This window comes from Cryptomeria japonica, chromosome 9 (genome assembly GCF_030272615.1).
Source record: "Cryptomeria japonica chromosome 9, Sugi_1.0, whole genome shotgun sequence".
Classification (NCBI taxonomy): domain Eukaryota; kingdom Viridiplantae; phylum Streptophyta; class Pinopsida; order Cupressales; family Cupressaceae; genus Cryptomeria; species Cryptomeria japonica.
Window position 1 is genome coordinate 684,753,959 of NC_081413.1, and position 21,613 is coordinate 684,775,571.

Below are 21,613 nucleotides of genomic sequence, written 5' to 3' on the forward strand. Positions count from 1 at the left end.
TTTCAATCTTAGATTGTTATTTTAATAGCATAAAATATTATTAAAACAATGTATTAAAAATTTATGCGTTACTTAATCAAACATTAAAATATTCACTTGTGAGTCATAAACAATTGATATTACTTTCATTTCAATTCTTTTTCCATTACACTTGCATTAATAGTGACTATAACTTTAATGCAATCATTTTCATTGTCTTATGTTATTCTTTCAACACCATATAACATAAGAAAATCACATTGAATAATTATATATAATTTGTTTTTTGGATCACCCAGTCTTATTCAAAATGTTGATACACAAATTATACATGATCAAATTCAAAAGCACTTTCACTACTAATTTCATGTACTGTGGAAAACTCATGCTTAGTACAATCCCTTAGAATTTTTTAGTGTGCCAAAAATATCACGTTTTAAGTGACATTTTATCTTTCTCTATCTTAATATATATATATATATACACACGTCCATATAATTATCAAATTTAACCACTAAATAAAAGAAAAAACGTATCAGATTGTTATTAGAATTAACCAGTAATCATTATCAAATAGCTAACTTCGATCCCATAATTTTTTCCCAGATTATATACCTATTTGACTTCCTTAAGTTGAAAATTCAAATAAGAGTATACCTAAGTACTTCCAGGATACTGTCAAATCATATCAAGAAAATTATAGTCAAGGAGATATCAGAGATAAGTGAAGAAGAAATAATTTTAATGTCCACTAGACTTATCTATAAAAGTGGATAGAGAGAGAAACTTTTTGCAAAAGTCGTTGAAATCCAAAGGGATGGGCAATATAAATTTTTGTGCCCGGTATTAAAATAAGCTCGCATGCGTTAACTTCGTACGAAAGGATTTATATTTATTTGTCTTTATATTCAGATGAGGGAGCCTCTCATGATTTTGACCTTAGTGAGTGCTGCAACCTTTTCGCACGTGAAAGGTACCTTTCCCTTCCTTAATGGTGATATTTTATAACCCAGTATGCTAGTGGATTATCTTTGTAAACTGTGCCTGCTCTCTCTCTATCTGCATAGTTCGAGGAGGCTGAAGATCTGTGCTACTTATCATCTGGTTTGCATTCAGCGAAAAGAAGAAAACGATGGAGATAAATTGCCTTCGAAGATGCAAATGTACAAGGATTTTCTTGTGGGTTCAATTTGTATTAGGACTGCTGGTTGTGATAGTAAGTTCTGCTAGTCTGGTGAGATTCTACACCGTGGGCATCCTGTTTAATGACGACGATCTCTGCAGGCACTTCCATAGGCCCAAAGAAGTCTTCTCAGAGGAGGTCTCTTCAAGGCTCCGACAAATCCACCTCAAAGTCCAAAACTTGCATACCAAATTAGAGCAGGCAGTTAAGGACATGGAGAGTAATGCCAAGTCAAAGGACCCGAATGCTCTCAAAGCGGAATACATTGAGCACAGAAGTTTTCTTGAAGTGGATGTCATGGGAGATCTGGAAGAAATTAGGCTCTCTACGGAACAACAACAACCAAAAGAACAGGAACCGGCAGATCCATTGCAGGACTTCTTTCTATCAGGTGAACTAAAAATGTATATCAGGAAGAAAGAGAACAGGCTTGGAAAAATCAACATTTTGGGGACCACTGGGACGTATACAAGTATTGGACATGCCTGTGTTGTGATGAAGAAAGAGGTTGAACAGTACATGAGCTATGACATTGGAGGTTACTGCAAAGATGACTGGAATTTGGCACAGAAGCTGTTGTTACAGGGATGCGACCCACTGCCTAGGAGAAGATGCTTGGTCAGAGCTCCTAGGCAATTTCAGAAGCCTTTGCCTATCAATGAATCCCTCTGGAAGATTCCTGATGATAGAAATGTCAGATGGAACAATTACCAATGCAAGAACTTTGACTGCTTGACAAGCAACAAGCCAAACAAGGGCTTCTCCAAATGCTCTGGGTGTTTTAACCTAGCCAAAAATGAGGCAACCAAATGGGTAAGGAATAGTTCAATGAATGCAGATTTCCTTATAGCTGAAGTACTGAGAATCAAGCCTGGGGAGGTCAGGATAGGATTGGATTTTAGTGTTGGAACAGGCACTTTTGCTGCCAGGATGAGAGAACACAACGTGACAATAGTTTCTGCTGCTATCAACTTAGGAGCACCATTCAATGAGATGATTGCTCTAAGAGGGCTTGTTCCCTTATATATAACTATCAATCAGAGGCTGCCCTTCTTTGACAATACATTGGATCTCATACATACAGGCGGCCTTCTTGATGCCTGGATTGATTTGCAGCTGTTGGATTTCATTATATTTGACTGGGACAGAGTGCTGAGACCAGGGGGATTTCTTTGGGTGGACAAGTTTTTCTGCACAAGGGCGGATTTGGATGACTATCTCTACATGTTTCTCCAGTTGAGATACAAGAAACACAAATGGGTGGTCACCCCCAAGAATAACAAAGAGGTATACTTCTCTGCATTATTGGAAAAGTCCCCAAGACCCATATAATTCTAAACCTGTTTTTGTTCTTGACAAGTCCATATCTTGTTGTCATTCTTCCACTTATTTTTCCAGGATCGTCCTGGTCATGGGTTTTAAATCTTTTTAACACCCTGAAACGGTGAAAAAGAAAATGTATGTTTTCCTTGCACTCAATGAAGCTTCCTTTCCTTCATTAGTATACACCTTGACTGAATTCAAGATAATAAAGCTGTAAACCAATTTGGGACATTGTTTTTGTCATTCTATTCCAAGGATAGCATTTAGTCAAATCTATTCAAATTACAAATCTTGTTTCCATCCAGAATTGAACATTGATTACATATGCAATAACTGAACCAAAAAAAGTTTTACAGCTCGGAATCAACAAATCAACTGGATCGAATGTTAATGGCCTGTCAATCCCTATTATGAATAGGATCATAGTTTCAGATGAAGAGCATAGAGAGTTATAAACAAAATGAATCTTGTAGTCTTTATGTACTTGCAGTTACTAATGATATCAATCCATGTTAAGCTATTTTACATGAATGGATCTCTTAGTTGCTCGATCAAAGAACAAAATTGATTAACATAACCCAACGATTTAGGATTTAAATTGGATTCTTACATCACATGTGATGCTTTTGAGATGATTTCGTGAGCAACTTGTTCCCACATTAATATCTGATGTTTATTTTAAGTATATACATGTCTATTATCAGCAAAGAAAGAAATGCTCACATTGCTAGCCTCTAAGCTAGTTATTGACGCATGCTTTCTGGTGAGTTATATTATTTTTGGTAGATGAATAAAGGTCCATTCTTCCAAGAGTAACATTAACATGAGTACACCCAGTTGTTTTGGGCATGGCGTCTGTGTAACCCTGCTTATCCGGGTTCTAAATAGATACCCGAAGTGTCATGTTTGCCTATACTTTGAACCTCGCCGGCCACGGAAAAGAATATGGAACCAAAGTTATGGCCCGGTTAGTAACTTTTTCTAACTTTCTAAAGAAGATACTTGCCATGCTCGTCTAGCTTGAATGCTTCAGGATTCCAATTTACTGAACTGTGGCCGAGATCATTTTTATTCTTACACAGTTTAGATGCCTCTAAACGCTGATTTTTTCTCGCATCTGCCATCAATAGATTAGCAAAAGCTGTAGCACAAAAAACTATTTCTGATTTTGAATCTAAGACCAGGATATTTACTCTCTGCTAAAAAAAATCTTTTTGGTATTTGCTTTATTTTATGTCCTATAACCTGATATTTATTTTCCTGTTGATACCACTTCGCGCACTGCCCCTGTTTCATCTACTATTTTAGTCATCTTACCAGTTGTCAATTGGCTTGACCGGTTTTCAGCTTCTTCACCAAGTATTACTGTCTGTATGGCGTGCCCATTCTCAACCACGCAACCATAGTCAGATGGACATGGTATGATCTTCGCAGTTCAATGTTCTGGGGAACTAAGTTACAGGTAAATTTCTGAGTCGTGTATTTAACATCATCATTGAATCATCGACTATGCATGATTGGGGAGCCACAAACAGATTCCTTAAAAAGTAAAGGTCATCAACATCTCATCTAATGGTTTAAATCCACTTACGAGAGGAGCAAACTCAGCTCAGTAGTTTTGTTGAGCAATGGAAGCAGGGGAAGTGGTCCGGCTGAATCAAATTCCATGGGGACTTGTCACTATAACAAACAGCTTGTAAATTGTGGGCATGAGATAGATAAAATATTAAAAGCCACAAGCAAGATAGGACCTAAAGGTGAAGCTGAAGCTTAGATCTTTTTCTGTTGAAGCTGAAGCTTAGATCTTTTTCTGTTGAAGCTGAAGCTTAGGTTATGGTTCCACGTGTTGTTATATGGAGCTTAATCATCTATCGGCGTGGTTTCCTTTAATATTTTTCGATGGGGTTTGGGGGCAGCGCACTCAAGGTGGGGTCAAGGGGTAGCGCCTCTTGCATGCTCTTGTCGCGATACAGGATGGGCAGCGCGATACAGGGCGGGGTCCAGGGGTAGCGCCCCGCAAGGTCAAAAAGATTTTTATTATTTTATAAAGGCGTCGGGTGTTATTTTTCTATTGGCTGCCATGTTGTAACCCTAATTTTGTAACTGACATAAGCCTTGATAAAAAGGCTAAAGGTTAGGGGTTTTATTTGTAGATAATTTCACATAGCATTTTGCAGTGGTATTGAATTGAAAGGGATTGCTGGTTGTAATTGAAGATTGGGTGAACCACGTTAAATATTGTCTCTTCGCTGTTATTATTTGTGTTTTTCATTCTTGTATTTAATATTTATCTGCATATAATTGATATTTTCTGCATGCAATTCTTAACACAATTTTTTAGCAGGTGCTGTCAAGAAAAATATAAAACCCTTTTAAGTCACGTGGTCCAATGGACATTATAATCATTTTGAATAATTATTGGTGAGCAATTTTAGGAAGCTGGGGTTTCATAACCTTTGGTCAATCAAAAGTTCCGAAATTAGTTAGGAGAAATTATAACATATTCTCATCCAAAAGTCCATCAAAATCCACAGGGAGGAATTGTTATATATGCTCATCCAAAAGCTTACCAAAATCTACTGGAAGGAACTCCAAAATATGCAGACGCCCTGCAATGCTATCTGGTTAACATTTGAATACTTACATTGGTGGAGGAAAATTTCAGCTGCACCCATCAAGCAGCGGTTGAAAATCGGCAAACTAAAGAATCGGGGCTTCGCTTTTACATTGAGATTCCATTTAATTAGCTTAATTTTTTTGTGTTTTGGATTACCATGGGATCTGCCTCTCCACTTGTTTAAAAGCTGAAACCCGTTCCATTAGATTGCCTCCTTACTTTAGTCCTACTTTAGTCCTAGTACTGCCTTAAGCAAAACATTTTACTTTTAGACTATGGTTATATTCCATCTAATAGAATTGGAAGGGGACCCCGACCATTCATGAAATTGTCCAGTCCACAGAGAAAACAAAGTAGCATCAAGATTCTTGGATACGTGCTCGGAGAAAACAAAGTAGCACCAAGATTCTTGGATACGTGCTCAATGGTTACATGGGGTGTTTGTCTTTTTTCTTCTTTGTTCATTATGCTGTATTCTTATCAACAATCAACCCATTGCCTAATCTGCTTTTAGCGGTGCCTATCCATTTGAGGATGTGATTTTTTTGTTGTATCTGGTGGATGTTTAGACATGGCAGTTCAGCAAAGGCACAAAGTTCACGAGCACACCAGTCTAGTGAGGACCTTCACATAGTAGTTTTTGTCATCCAATATGGGGGCAAGAACTTATATCCTGAAATCTCTCCGGCTAAAAACCAAGGCCTGAGGAGTATCCATTCCACCAAATTCGCCCTGAGCACGACCCCGGCCTCATCCCTTCTGATATTGGAGCCTTTGCACTCAACAAGACTTGATCCTGATGGACTCATTTGGAACCATTCAACTTCACGAATAGACCAAAGACCCATTAACAAAATATACATTCTGATTTCACACATTTAAAGAAGAATATTTATGCTATTTAACCTTCCCACTTCCGACTTCCCACACTGCCATGACAAGTTTTAAGAATCATCAATTTGTGTACGTGCTTTTAATTGGTTTGTGGCAGGGTTACTGCCTCACCCTTTACATAATGATTGATGGCATCTTAAATAATGCCATGTATATTATGGGCATATTCTTCAATTAAGAGTACTTTCCATGAAGAATTCCTTGTGTGGCAGATGCTGCTCTAATTATGCGCAGTCACTGCTTATTATTTGTCTTGGTCTTGGCACATAAGAAAAAAACAACATCTTCCTTTCAGATCTAAATTTTATTTCCGTGGTCTTTATTTGAGGATCGGAAAATTTGCATCAACAAAAGTTTTGATGAGACCATGCCCACCAACTACCTGACTTGTTACCATCGCCTACAGGGAAGATTTAAGAAATCTCTGATATGATAGCAAGCTATAAAGTGGTTTCACCGATTATGGTAGACGTCTATATTTTCAAATATTAATATAGACGTGAGTAAAGGTATCTAATATTTGGACTTGTTATTAGATAATACGGTAATTTTTATCGGTCCATTTTAAATACTATAATTATATAAAACTAAATTAAAAGAATAAACTATTGTTTTCTTTTTCAGTACCAGGGTGATTTCTTCAGCAATCTTTCCATATTAGTTCGTAAGAAAAAAATAATTATTTTTAAACACAATGAACTGTGAGACGCCATATCAATTTAAACATTATTTTCAGAAACCAATTGCATTTTTATTTTCCTTTGAAGAGCACTGGTATCACGTAATTTTTCTTATGCAATATTAAATTTGAATATAAAATATTTATGCTTTCTTAATCACACAAATCTTGTGAATGTGAGATGGTTTTATATGGTGAGTAAATATTTTCACTATTTTTTCACTCAAATTTTGTGATGACAAGGTGACAGCATATGATATAGATATTATTCAAGTTATTTTTTCAGTACTTAAATCACCTAAAATTTGAGAAAGTGAGCTTAATTTATAAATAATATTGATATGATAAAACTTTAAAAAAACACAAAATGAATAAAGCTTGCTTCACAATAAGATGTTGCTTCAGTGAGCACAAAATATATGCTTCTGGACTATGTCCAACAAAATACATGCTGAAATCCAAACACATCGAAGAAAAACTTACGTCTTAAATACCATAACAGGCAAAAAGACGAGAAAATGAAAAGGTATTATAATAAATCTTTATAACCTAAGGATAAGGGAATGCTTCATAAATACCATTTTTACCGTGGAGATACTAGTTTTAGAAAAGCTATTAACACTGCTAACATGCATTCAGCATATATGAGAAAGTAAAACGAGTGTATAACAATTACGTTATGTTCGAAGCATCAAAACCACTGATACAAGGCCTTTCCTTTCCTCGACCAACCAGAACTTTCAAGTGTCATTTGTGTTCGAAAATAAATGAATCCTTTAGCAACAATTGCATATCAATTGCACTAGAGAAAAAGTTCATCATCATCTTGACATCCTTTTATTAACTCGATGAATTATATGACGTCCACGAATAAGATAGTCCTAATTTAAATAAAACAATTGATATTTCTTTTTAAAAACATTATTTTTGATATTTGTTAATAGTTTACAAATATTTTGCTCATTGGAGCACCAGTATGAGGCCAAACTCTTGTGAACATTTATTAAATATTAATGTAAGCTCCTTAAAAGAAAACACACTAGAAATCACTTATCAAAGATCAAGAGTCAATATTTAGAAATTCACTTATTTAGAAATCACATTCAAATTAAAGCCAACTATAAAAAATCAAGAGTTTAAAAAACTTCCACAATCAAAATACCTGTGGGAATCTGAATCAGGGTCTCCACAATGAAACCCAATGCTTTAACCAATTAAACTCAATACCTAAAATAAAACAATTTATAATTTTTAAAAATGGTGTAGATATTTATAAGGAATTGATTAAGTTCTTGAACAAGCGAACGCCACTCTATTCTTTTCCACGGATCAACTAACCTGCTGCTTCTTACACAATCTAAAAGTTTCGAAGTCTCATATTCTCCACTTTTTATGATACCTCATTTAATCATAAAACTCAATCATCCTTTTCTCCAGTTGTCCAAAAAAATCATGTTATTTATAGTGGCATTAGTAAACGTCAAATAATGTCAAGTAATAATGGAAATTGTCTGACGGTTGTAGTGGCATTCATAACGTCAAACAATGTCAAGAAATAATGGAAATCGTCTGATGCATGAATAGGTTGACATTAGATATGTTGGTCGAAAAGCCTTTATACAAATTGCTGTTTTGAGAATCATGATCGCATCAGTACGAGTTCAAGGCATTCCCAAAGACCGTTATGCCACATAGAATGACTGATACACTTCTAAAAAGAATCAAAACTAAAAATAGGTACAGGCCCAACAATACTTGCAAATGTTTATCGAACTTCAAGTCTATCGCATCTGCAAAAATTGATGAAAGACATAATGGATAGAGGAAAATCATTTTTATCCATTACTCTGCAAAAGAATCAATTTAAAACTGATGGCACGAGGGCGATCCTATGGATGGAAGTACGACCCCATACTTAATGCTATAATAAATAATGATACCTTCTTAATACTATAAACAGAAAAAAATGGGATCATAAGTGGGCCCCTAAGAAAAACGATTTAAGCAGCTGCAGGTAAACAAGGGTTTCAAGTTTCCAGAACCATGTCAATATCGTCATTGACAGGTGGCATCTTTTACAAAGTCAATGGTTTTAATTGTTTTCCTTCAAAACAAATTTATTATTATTTCCCTGCAATAGGTTATTAGATTTTCTGTAGCAGCACCGACCACAGAAAATCTAGAAAATTCATGTGACCATTTTCCTACAAAAGGCTCCGAGATTTTCTTGAAAGGACCATATCTAAAGATACATCATGTTGCCCCTATCATAGAAGGCCTAGGTTTTTCTTTACCAATACACCCAACTCTGGCATAGGCCTTACTATGTTTGTGCATCCAATGTTATCCTAAGGAAAAAAAAAGATTCTAACATCCAATTTGTACCGTGTTAGGAAAAAATGTACAGCCAATTTAAACACTTGATTTGAATAAAGGCAGATCTGAAAAAAAAAATTACCTGCCTCCGATTACATGTAATGATCTTACAATGTTGGCTACTCAATTGTGGCATGTAGGTTCACTACATGCACACTATTACTTGCTCTGCAAAGAGCTAAAAAAAGACTGCGGCAATCTTTAAGTACCCCCCGTGAACTAAATATTTGTGGTAACCTTCTTTCAGCCTAAAATCTCTTCTATAAACCAGAATGATTTGAATGTGCTGTAAGCACCTGCCATTGCACAAAATCTGTTGCGATCTCTGCAAGCCATTATGTCTTAAGCATTTGTAATTTTTATAAACTCTTTTTCCACAATGCAAATTTCCTCGCTACTTTTGTATCCATCTAAATCGGAGTTTGTAACAAACACAGCCGAGTCTTCATAATTATCATCAAACGGCATAGGAAATTGGAGGTTCTCAGAACTACTGCCATGTATCTTTAGGTAATACTCCCGAACTGCCTGCAGATACACATACCACATGCTCGGGTCAATCACTTAATTTCAAATTATTCAAAACAACCATTCATGGATGTCAGCATACCTGCCACTGAGAATGTGCTAACAAAACCCTCGGTCTTTTTGATCTCACGTATGCATATGCATCAACAGGATTCATTCCCTTGTGTGCTACCTATCACGCCAAATTACACTACTGAAATGAAAAACATTGTGATTCGTCTGTCAAAACATGGTCAGAAATAAGAATATCCCTTTTGTATGGCATACATATTCAGTGTGGATTTTAGCTTGGAGTCCTTGTTTGAAATTAAATACTTGACTTTAAGGCCTCCTCCCAAAAAGAGCAAAGCCAGAAGGGGAAAGACATGCTAGATATTTAGTTGCTTAAGATTCAGCTAATTCAAAGGTAGGTATCACTTAATAAACTTGTTTCACACTTATCAGAGCACTGAATCTTACAACTGTCATAACCTTCTAAAACCTTTAGGCTCTAGTTCCGTTAATAAATGTCTTTTTATTAGAACAATTATAGACTTTACCAATTGATCAAAAAATAAGAACATGTTTTTGGTATTTAAATAGAATTATAGGGATGGTAAAACATAGAAATATGGTTAAAAATCTTATGGGTTCATGTCTACAACTGTTAAAAACACATGATTTGCATGCCTGCTATGCAGTGGAAAACAACAAAAGCTGTGGGATCGTCCAAAAAAACAATCGGTAGATTCAAGAGGAGAGTAATTTTGACAAAACTTGGGGATTAAAAAATGTTTGCAAACGCTAAGAAAATATTGTGCTTGTAACTATGGTATGTATTATTATGCACTGAGAATCAACAAGAAATTGTGGTCATTATAACAAATTCAAACTATGAGCAGGAAATCAGTCACTGGGCCAAATGTAAGCATTGTTATCAAGCAGCAGAACTTGGAAATACATCAGATTTAATAGTACAAAATATCTTTAAAAATAAAACAAAAAAATAATAGAGTTAAAAACATAGAACTCCAATTGAACATTGCCTAAAGTGATATACACCAGAAACCTTGCATATTCACTTATTCGTCTTCTAATCATTCTAGCTCTGTACTTGGCTGAGAAGCCCATTTTATTTTATACTGAGACAATGAACTTTTGAAATCATAAAATAAAAACAAACAATATAATCATACCAGATAACAGAGAACAATAGTTGTACTGCGACCTCGCCCAGCTTTACAATGGACATAAGTTGTTTTCCCCATTATCACGTGCTCTGGAAAAAAAAGACTAATGAGAAGACAGGCTCTGAACTTGCAATAAACAACAAATTCTAATGATAAAAGAAAACCACAAGAGCAATAAATCATAGACCAATAAGGTACAATATAATCATTGAAAGGTCAATACTTACAAGATGTTATACAGAGAAAATATACAGAATAGAAAAGTCATAATCCAAGTTTTGTTGTAACTTCAACAAATCAAAATGCGAAAAAAGAAAACAAAAAATTAAATGCTTTACAAGTGCCAGTTGTAAAATTATGTCAACATAAATCATTAAGGAATGGCTTGCAACAAGTAATGATAGAATAGACATATAAACCATAAACACCTATCGTGAATGATCCATGCATAAGCAACAGTGTTCAGTTTAGGTTCCCTTGAGATTGGCTTATCCCATATATTGAATCTGGAATAGAGGCACATACGCAAAGTGTAGTGCAAATATAATTAACAATAACAACCTTAACCACTTTTTTCCTTTAGAAACGATAACCATATACACCTATAGATCATATCAAAAAATATGGTTTACACTTAGACAACTTAAATATCATTTGCCAACTCGATTATTATTGACCTATACATCAAAATTGCACTACTTGACTTAATCCTGCAAACACCCGAGAATATTATGTGCGCTTTAGGAAGCAAATCACCCTACATGAAATTTGTTAAACCCTCCAAAATGCTGGGAACTTAGCATCTCAATAGTTGTAATAAAACCAGCATACATCTTACCAGCAATGAGTTCAATTGCCAAGTTACTTATTCCAAGCTGAAAATAATATAAACTGATTATTTTGTTTTGTAGTAACATCAGAATTAAAAGATCTCAGAGAGCTAGGTAAGGAATAAGAGTTGCTGCCATTATATAAGGTCTGTATATGCTATTTGATTTAGAAACAGGCAACGACCCTTACTGCAACAACCCTTACTACCTAGAACTGGCTGACAGAAAAGTAGAACCACCACTAAATACAGAGGATGGATTATGTGGTGCAAGGAAGCCCTAACAGTTCAAATTAAAACACAGAGCCTGTTATGTAATAGGTGTAATAAAAATACACAAGATATAGCAAAACCATTTCCCATTTTATGATTCTTTCACCTTGGGTACAACCCTGTACCAGGTATAACGCACCCATCTGGATCCCTGCCATCTCTAGAAAGCAAGAGAGGGAAAAACGCAGAACAGGTTAAAAGTCATTTATTGAATAATTTCAAAGCCACAATTGTATCTCAGCTATGGTGTTTCAAACAGGCAAAAACTAGAAGCTCCCAATAAGTTAGCTTTCTTTGATCATCACATTTGTGAATTGACAAAGATAGCCTAAGGTGGCCTCTCTTCCAAACTTAAGGGACAAGAAGAAGTGCTATTAATTGTCTGGTACAATAAGCAAATGATTACTATTTTCCAGTAATCAAATCAAATGCTAACTTCTTTGCAAATGGAACATAGATATTACTAACCATGAATAAATTCTACAGCTTGACGAATATCTTCAAATGATGGAGCAAAAAGATAATCTCTAGTGGGGATTTCCAGATGCTTGATACCTTCATCCTGGAGAAATAGAAAAAAAACAAAAAGTAAGAATTGTACTAACAAACAATTACATAACTATAAAGCAGAGAAATATTACAATAGAATTTTTATATGTATGAATAGACAACTATAAATATTATTAAATCATAAAAATAATTATTAAAAACAATGTACTTATATATTGTTACTCATCATTCTTTGAGATTATGGTAAATACTAAACATAGTCAACTTAGAAATAGCTTATGTAAAAAAATTCCTTATATTTTTAGTTATGTTTCCAATAGCTGAATTTATCTCTTCATAAATTACTGAAAAGTTGCCAAATGGAAACAGCATGCTAGTTTTAAGAAAAAAACCAGCTACCATTAAGATCTCTTTAACAACAAAAATTATCAGCTGCAAGCCCCACACTTCCTTGTAATAACTAAATAACAAGTCATTTTTTTGTTATATTTCCTTTTTCCAATACAACACAGAGCCTACAAGGTTTCCCTAGTGCAAAAGAACTAGAAAAAGAGGATTATACATTCCTTGTGAAAAAGTAGTAAGTAAAACTGTAAATAGCAAATGGCCTAATATTTTTGTCTTGTTGAATCAACGGAGACAAGATGAGACAGGTTTCTGCAGCACAACCATCTGCCTGTTGGGGGAAGAAAGATTTAGAAGCGAAACCTCCTAAGCAGAAAGCATGAAAATAGAAAAGAACTGAATGATGATGATACAAGGCTGAAAATGAAACAAAACCATTACATGATCGAATTTCACCAGAAATTTCAAAATTTACAATGTAGAATCTCAAGAGCAAACAAAAGAAGTTGTATAGAAAGAAAAAGACAAATGGAAACAGATCTAAATACCTAACTCAGTTTTAAGTTTTATATCTCGTATGAATGTTCTTAGAGGATAGGTTCCACAAGATAAGTTCATTAAGGTATCTTTCCAGTTGGACAGTAAAATTTTCATTTATTATAATGGGCTGAGTGATACTAACAACCTGCCTAGTGTTTGAGCAACTAACCATGCAGGCCAAACAGGTAGGCTCCGAGCAATCATGGATACTAAACAATCAAAGATCATCTACAGAGCTATAAAAGATGGATGTTAAATGACATGTACTTCTTATTTATGAAAGTGGCAAATAAGGGCTTGTAAGTGAGGGGTAAAATAGAAACACCCCTCCTGATTACCCTAGCCCGGGGTCTGCTGGTTTTGTTGTAGTAAAATTTGGAATTATTGTATATTATGTAAGTTAAGCTGGACTATGGTCCCGGGCAAGGCCGGAGGTTTTCTCGCCTCCACTCTTTCCTACCGGCGCCCGCATGAGTGGAGTAATGTACTGTAAACTTTAAAATAATTAATAAAATTCTTGGCCTCGGCCTCTTACCGATCAAAAAAAAAAAAAAAAAAAACTTTGGAGAAGAATTACAGTTTGAATGCCCCATGTAAATTCCTTTGACAGAGCCAAGATGGAAGGATGTCTTTTACTTGCCTTAGGTGATTGATTGATTGAAATACAAACAATGTGAACTTATTTGAATCCTACACACAACATAGATCCCATTGAAAGACTAGGTAAAAAAGAAAACATATTTAAATAAAAAGAAACACTTTCAAAATGGAGGTTCCCACTCAATTGGCTTAAAACACTTTACTCCATTGGGATTGCAGAGGCAGCAACGAATCCATCAATAGCTGAGTAGCATGAAAAGGAAGTCAAATATTCTAGGAAAAATGACAAAACAAGACACTTGGTGGCAAGGTGCAAGATATGCAGTTATGCACATCTCTCAATTTATAAGGAGACAGTTAGCTCGTTGGAGAAGAATGTAGTTTTCAGATCATCATCAAAGGAAAACAGATGCCAATAGTCAAGGTAATCCCTCCCCTTTAAATCCTATTTTTTCTGAGGTGGTGCAATCATCACCAAATCAGAGTCCATATAATTCTGGCTCGAAGCATGCAAAGCAGAAAACTTTAGTGAAACTTTCTTTATCAAATCACTCTCAAGATAAATGGATCTGCAAGAATTTCTTTTGGCTGCCATTAATCACACTTAGATGAGTCTTCCTTTTCCTCCAAAGAAGAAAAAGTGAATGACTGGATGGATGTGAAAAACAAAAGAAGGTAGCAAAAAGAATGCACATCATATGAATTTTCATTCTCATACCAATCCCTGAATGTAAGGATGTTGGCATTTATTTTTATGCAATATTCGTCTTTATATTCAAGTTGGGTTGGGAACCCAAATCCCCAATGCTAAAATGCATCCCATTGAAACACAGAGTCACCCAGTCTTAGAAATGATCATTTAATTAATGAATTCATAATGATTCCTCAAAAGTTCAAATCAATGGCTCTTTTCTCTCAAGAAAGGGCATGGGCATCTAATTAAGAAGATCCAAACATTGCTGTAGAAAATCTAATAAGGAAAAGAATTATAGACCTATCCCACTGATCAATGCAGAGTCCAGTGAAACAATGTTCAATCTTCTTTCACGAACTCTAAACAAGGATCATGGATTGGAAAAGTTCTAGCAATATCAATACGAAGAAATTGCTCGCTTCTTATAGCCTTCAGTAAAAGCTTTAAAAGGTTTTTGGCATCTCTTAATTTGATTGTAACTCGAAGTTTGTTCCAGTGATAACTCCAAATTTCTCAGTAAATATAAATAACACATGTTATGATGTATTTTTAATACATATTTAAATATGTAAATCTATATGTTTGATACTTTAATACAATGCTTACATACTTTAGACTGCATCTCAAGGTCAATTGTTTGCTAGGTCAACTCAAGAATTTTCTTAGCAGCAGAAAAATAATCAGAAGTCTGACCATCAATTGAAATTTTTAACACTAAATCATAGCAAGGATAACCCTTCAGAGATGGAATTGAAGAAACTCAACAACAACATGTAACTTTGTCATTTTGACATTTGTAGTGCAAACTTGTAGCCTTCGGACATTTTTCAATTTTATATCATATGCACATTTTGTGTGCATATGCACATTGACTGTTTGACATGAATTGTGGAGGCAATTAAGTAGTACAATTAATTTGTTCAACTCTCATCACCAATGTAAACTCTATTGTTGTGTTTTACTAAGCATTTTTAATTCTATAATGTATATGTCAATATGATTACGTTTGTAACTTTATCGATGATATCATATGAATATCTGAAAACTCCCTATATATATTAGTCATCCCCTTTCGTCCCAAAAACAGCCTAAAAAAATCATGTCCTGGAAATGTGTCCCCCCATCCTACAAACTCAGTGGAACCTTGAGTTGAACTCATTGACATTAAAAAACAATAGATTCAAAACTCCAGTATTGCTAACAAATTTGTCCTCTTTTGCATTAGATTATAGAACCATTTTCCTTAGGTAGAGTATATATTATTCTCACATTTAGAACATAGTTACTATGAGAGGTGACACATGATCACGGTCATTGTGGCCTTGGGTGGAAGGAAGGCAGGTCATTTTGAGACAAGATGTAGAGGTATAAGAATAAGTGTAAGCCTACTTTACAATCGAATATGGTCACCAAAATATGCAATTATAAATAAGGAGTGCACCCTGAACCATATTTCCTAGTGGCTATGGGAGAAATTAATTTTATTGTTTCACTTTCATGCATAGAGTATCAGTCACTTATTACTACCAAAGTAAATGTGACTTTCAAAGACTAAACATTAATAAAACCAAAATGAAAACCTATAATCTCCCTTGGGAATAAATCGGAAAATAAAAGATAAAAGATTTTTTCAAATAATCTGGATTTAATAGGGGAAAATTGGGTTAGGCTTAGGGTCAGAGAAAGTAGAAGGAAAAAATTGTTGGAGTAATAAGGTTCTTTACTTGATTAATTAAATCAAATTGATTTATTAATTAAGTCAACATTTACTTTATTTTCAATTAAGCTAAATTTATGAAGCTAAACTTAATCACATTAATAATTAATTCATTATTAATTATTAATTACCCCTTCTAGGGGTATTAATTACCCATTCTAGGGTTTTTACTTTTAGGTTTTGATCTCCTTTTACAAGGATTGATCCATTTGTAATCATTAAGTCATTAGATAATCAATATGATTTATCTTTATGGATTTGGCCTTCATAGATATTTCCTTCTCTCTTGTTTCGTGGCAGGTGTTTGATTGCAGGTGATCTTCAGGAGCTGTGGGGTTGAGCAATCAACTTCAATAAAAATCACTATACATCAGAAATAAAACCCAGAAACCCTAAAAAAATTGACCAAATAATCACAATATTTCAGTCAATAAATCTGTTTGAGTGATTTTATCAAAAAATCAGCTGAACAAGCAACAATTAATCATGATCCAAAAACAGTTTCTGCTATTATGCCCATATATCCTTTCCTAACTAACCTATTGGGCTACAACCTTCTGCAAAAATATCAACAAAATCCAAGAAGCTATTTTTGAAATGGTCATACTTGAAGAGGATTTGATATAAAGAAACGGTAACCTATTCACCACATTATGATAAAACAAGATATAAAACATAAAAGGAATAACCGAAGTGACCTTACATTTAGAGCATTGCATCACCACATAAAATAACTTTTACAAAATGTTTTCAATATTAATATCCACAAACTCTTCTAATCAAATTACAGACATCTCTTCATGTCTTGAATAACTCTTCTAATCAAATTACAGAAAAAACAGAACAGACAAATAGTAGTAAGAATTTAAATGTGTTGGTAAAACATTATTTGCATGATACAAAATGATTCATTATTTCTTAATAAAAGATGAACGCTAATTACATCTTTGCGTGGATTTGTATATGCGGAAACTTCACCTGGTACATAGAGGATGGCACCAAAGTTTCATATGGCTCATTCAGGGTAACAACAGCTACTACACCCAGGTCTTTAAGGCGATGCACATCTTTACGAAATGGAACAGCACCTAAAATGAGAAACTGAAAAATAAACGAGGTTAGAACAACATATACAAAGAAGTTTAGAAAGGCAGCTACCAAATCAAGGGTTTAAATTGAAAAATAAAGATTTTGGGCAAATCAAAGAAACAAAATCTAAAAGTTAGTTTCCCATGTTGAGTTACAATATCTATGGTTAAATGAACAAATAATTACAAAGTCAGTTGATGAGCTGAAATCATCATGATAATATAACTCATTGCCTATAGAATTAAGGAATAAAATAACTAAGTAACAACAAGGAAGTAAGTCATAATATTCAACAATTCCAACATCCGCTGAAACAAATCTTTGAAGATTATTAACTTATGAAATGCAGAAGGAACAGCTGCATGCATAGAAAAGTGGATCCATCTCTGGGGAAATTTTTTAGGTCAGGTGCTTGTGCAGGATTATATAAAGACCAAGGACTCTTTAAAATTAATTCAAGATTACAGATTGGAATATGGTGTCTGTTCAGACAGTTACCACGATGGGAATGGATAAAAAGGATAGAAATCATATCAATCCCATCCAATACTTTAAGAGGGGTTACTGATCAACATCAGCTCTCTAAAAAATCTGGTTCTGCTGTTGAGAAAAAAGGATGCAGTTGGTCTGCAGATAGTCCTCCTCTCCTTACAATTTTGCGATTGATATATGTGCACATTATTGTGATCAATAAAAAGGGAAAAATTGACTGCTAGAATTCAACCTCTGGCTCCGTTCACTGCATATCTGCCATTTAATATTTCCCATACACTCTTACTCATATAACTACCAACTCTATGGCCAGAGAGCTCCAAACAATCTCCCATTGCATTCAGATATCTGGTTAGCAGGGTAATTTCTAAAGGTATGCTCCCAGCAGTCCTCACTGCCCTTCAATGCATCCTGCAGCTGAGTGAACCCGATGCTGATAAGTACTAAGTGAAGTCTCCAAGATATAAATAAGGTGTAATGTCTAACATTGTTACAGGATACTGAAATGAGCCTCATTGTAAAACAAATACTGAAATGAAGTAGAGTTTGGAAATGATACAATCACAATTAGGCTGTGCCAAGGAATAGATACATGCTTGGCCATCTTTATACTGTTTTCAGTCATGATTCTTCTGATTTAGATTATCATACTGTAAAATAACAAAAATGAAAACTTTATACCTGAACAATCTGATCCCACCATCGAAACTCTGGTTGAAGCTTGTTACGGACAACGTTGTATAAGAGGGTTGGGTAGAACAGTACTCGAGCTCCTGCACCTACAAAGGCCCTCTTAGCAGTTTTCTCAAGTTTTCCATCACTGACTTCATATTCATGTTCAGTGCCATCACCATGAACAGCCTTACATGGAGACTGGTTAGGTTCAGCCTTTGAAATTCTTATCGCTACCATCCTTTTGGTTATAAATTTGCAATAATGTGTTAAATTTAAAATAAACAAGATTCTCTGTGATAAACTTCGGATTAGTGTTGATCCAAATCCAGATGACAACTTTAAAGCCTGCCACAACATTACGAGATAATCAACCCTGGAATTCAATTCAGACCCTCCAAAAATGATCTGCACACAAACAAAAACAAATATAGTTAAAAAGAAGCACCAATAAAAAGGAAATCAGACAGAATAACAGAAGGGTATACATGTCAGGCGATCAAAAGCTACATTGCAGCTGGAGTTGAAAACATTTAAAAACATGACAAGGTGATAAAGAAATGTAGTTTTTACAATAGACTTCTGGAGACTAAGATACACTATAGGAAAATTTTGGAAACATTTAGCAACAGCAAGGGAAACTTACTAAACTCCTGACAAATCCTTGAATATTGCTAGAAATGTCTCCAGAAGTTTCCAGCTACTCACTAAGAATTTCTACAAATATCATAAGTTAACAGATACGCATGTGAAGGGTGCCATATCTAGAGATCAGCGTCTATCCAGCATGCTGAAAGTACTTTTTACCAAATAACTATTAATTATAATTTTAAAACATCATGTATCGCATTTAACAAATTAAAAATAATTCTGGTAAAACGTGTAGCAGCAATATAGATAGACATTGCCCTCCACCTAATGGTGACTCAGGCACAGATAACAATTGCAAGCTTTGACTCTCTTTTCTAAACATTCCAGCACCTCTCTAGACAATTTTAGAAATTTCTGGACTGAATCAACATTTTGGAATGGAATGCAACAAACTAGTTTTGAGGCTAGAGAAAAACAATTTCTCAAATCAATTTAGTGATCCACACTAATAAATCGCATTAGAAATTTAAATACACAAACAAGCTTTTAGACACCACAAAGTAAAGATCCTTGGACAATGGAGATCAAAAATTAGAGATACTCAAGGAAAATGCTTTGATTACATTGAAAGAAGTCAAAAAAAAAAATCAAATGAGAGATTCCTTCTAACAGAGTAGAGCAAAACTTTGGGGCATCTGAGGCTATACCTCATAGGTCACATTCTGTGCACCTCCATAAAAATCTAAGAGATTTTTTCTCAACTGATTCAGTGCCTTTGTCCAATTTTGATATTAAAATTACTTTTTCAGTACCCATGAAACGTAGTATTCTTGAATTGCTATTTCTCCAGACTTCCAGTTTGGATAAAACCCATATTGTGGGAAAATAGGAGGGAGCAATGTAGAATCTAAGGAAAGGCCATTAGACCAGACATTAAAATGGTATGCATTCCAAACTTGTGTTACATCGTAAAAACAAAGAGGCTAGGCTCACTTCACATTCAAATGTTACGAGGAATCAACGTTTATAAATCATAAAGGGGCTAGTAACTCAGTGATCAGAGCACCCTGGGAGGTCCTATGTTGAATTTCTAGCCAATCCAGGAAAAGTTCAACATCAAAAGGTATAAAAACTGGCATGGTAAAATGTACAAAATGAAAAAAAAATGCCACATCCAACTCCATGCCATCCACATCTCACCAGGTTATAAAATGTATGAAATTGGATTAGGCAAACTACCATTATCCAACCATCTGATCTCCACAACTGACCAGCCAGGTGCAGGTCACAACTGGCACTGGCCATAAAATGTTGAAATTTAAACTGGGTAAAATACCACATACAATTATGTTGCATCGTCTACAGCTGACCCTTCCAGGTGCAAATTTCAGGTGACTTTTGATATCCATTTCTGATGGCATCTAAAGCACGGTTATACAACAAGGGCAAATTATCAAAGACAAGATCAAGGTTAAGTGTGATTATAGAAAAGCCTAAAGTTGAGACAACCAAAAAACACAAATTTTAGACTTAAGCATGATAGACCACAAAAAGGTTATCCAATTCAGCAGTGGCAAAATGAAATAAAGCACAGAAAATCTTCAAGGGCAAAACATTAACACGGATGAAATATTATTCGAACCTAAAATGAAATAAACCCAGATTTTACAGCATAGAGAATTTCCAAAACATATCTGGTACTAAAAACAACAATGCGACCATAAAAACTACAGAATCGCATCTAAATCACCACTGGGGTATAAAAGTAAGCCGACTAAAACTTTAAACAGTAAAGGTTGCAAAAGATGGATATACATAAGAAAAAACATGAAGCATCAGATAACTTAAAATCAGATTTTAGAATGAGATGCAATTGAAAAACCTACCTGGTAGAAGAACAACAACAGTATCAGAAAGCAGGCCCGACCGGATCCGAAACCCTAGTCGAAACGGATCAACGAAATGCAAAGGCCACGGCCGGCGATGTGTCTTCAAGATCGCCGCTGCTTCTGCTGATTTATGAAGCCATCAAACCATGCGTCAAATTGAAACAAACAAATCTCAAACTAAACATCGCGTGAAAATTGAACCGAAATTTCCGACTGTTTCGCTGAGAGAACAAAAACTACTTGGAATTTGCGTACGTCTTTTTTTTTTTGGATTTTGTATGTTTGTTCCCTTGTTTTCACGTTTTTCCAGTTTTTTTTTTAACCTTTTTTTCTCTTTTAGTACAAACAGGGGGTGCTCCACTTGACCTAACGCCCAACCAGCAGATATTCGAAATGGGGCCGACGTGGCATTGGCAACGGCGTAAACAGGGGTCTGTTGTGGGTTAAAATCGTGATGGCTATAATTGGGACCATGAGTTATGGAGTCCACGTGGCAAAGACGTGGCGTCATTTGTGACATACTTTGACTAGACATTTTAAAGTGTGGGGACTGCAATCATCTAGGCAATTCTTGAATTTTACACAAATTTCTTGATAAAATTAAAATAAGTGTCACAGTCCTTT

General features: G+C 34.9%; 2 protein-coding genes across 2 annotated transcripts; one reads left to right on the forward strand and one right to left on the reverse strand.

The window, feature by feature from the left end:
- The first annotated feature begins 899 nt into the window (after window positions 1–899).
- Window positions 900–2,716, forward strand: LOC131073964 (probable methyltransferase At1g29790). Its single transcript, XM_058010496.2, has one exon. It carries the CDS (start codon window positions 1,112–1,114, stop codon window positions 2,492–2,494), a length of 1,383 nt encoding a protein of 460 aa, XP_057866479.2. The 5' UTR covers window positions 900–1,111; the 3' UTR covers window positions 2,495–2,716.
- Window positions 2,717–9,077: 6,361 nt separating this feature from the next.
- Window positions 9,078–21,394, reverse strand: LOC131073963 (phosphatidylglycerophosphate phosphatase PTPMT2). Its single transcript, XM_058010495.2, has 7 exons — window positions 20,987–21,394; window positions 18,519–18,917; window positions 17,235–17,357; window positions 12,319–12,412; window positions 10,755–10,837; window positions 9,662–9,751; window positions 9,078–9,579 (listed from the first exon to the last, which is right to left on the reverse strand). Exons 2-7 carry the CDS (start codon window positions 18,867–18,869, stop codon window positions 9,394–9,396), a joined length of 927 nt encoding a protein of 308 aa, XP_057866478.1. The 5' UTR covers window positions 18,870–18,917; window positions 20,987–21,394; the 3' UTR covers window positions 9,078–9,393.
- Window positions 21,395–21,613: the final 219 nt, after the last annotated feature.

What these genes read in the sequence shown, in the direction of transcription:
- LOC131073964 (XM_058010496.2), top strand. Translation starts at nt 1,112, where the DNA reads ATGGAGATAAATTGCCTTCGAAGATGCAAATGTACAAGGATTTTCTTG.
- LOC131073963 (XM_058010495.2), bottom strand. Translation starts at nt 18,869, where the DNA reads ATGTTGTGGCAGGCTTTAAAGTTGTCATCTGGATTTGGATCAACACTA. An exon ending in TGCCATCCTCTATGTACCAG is followed by an intron (nt 12,413 to 17,234) that starts GTGAAGTTTCCG and finishes CTATTTCTCCAG; the next exon opens with GATGAAGGTATCAAGCATCT. An exon ending in CTATTGTTCTCTGTTATCTG is followed by an intron (nt 9,752 to 10,754) that starts GTATGATTATAT and finishes TTGGCGTGATAG; the next exon opens with GTAGCACACAAGGGAATGAA.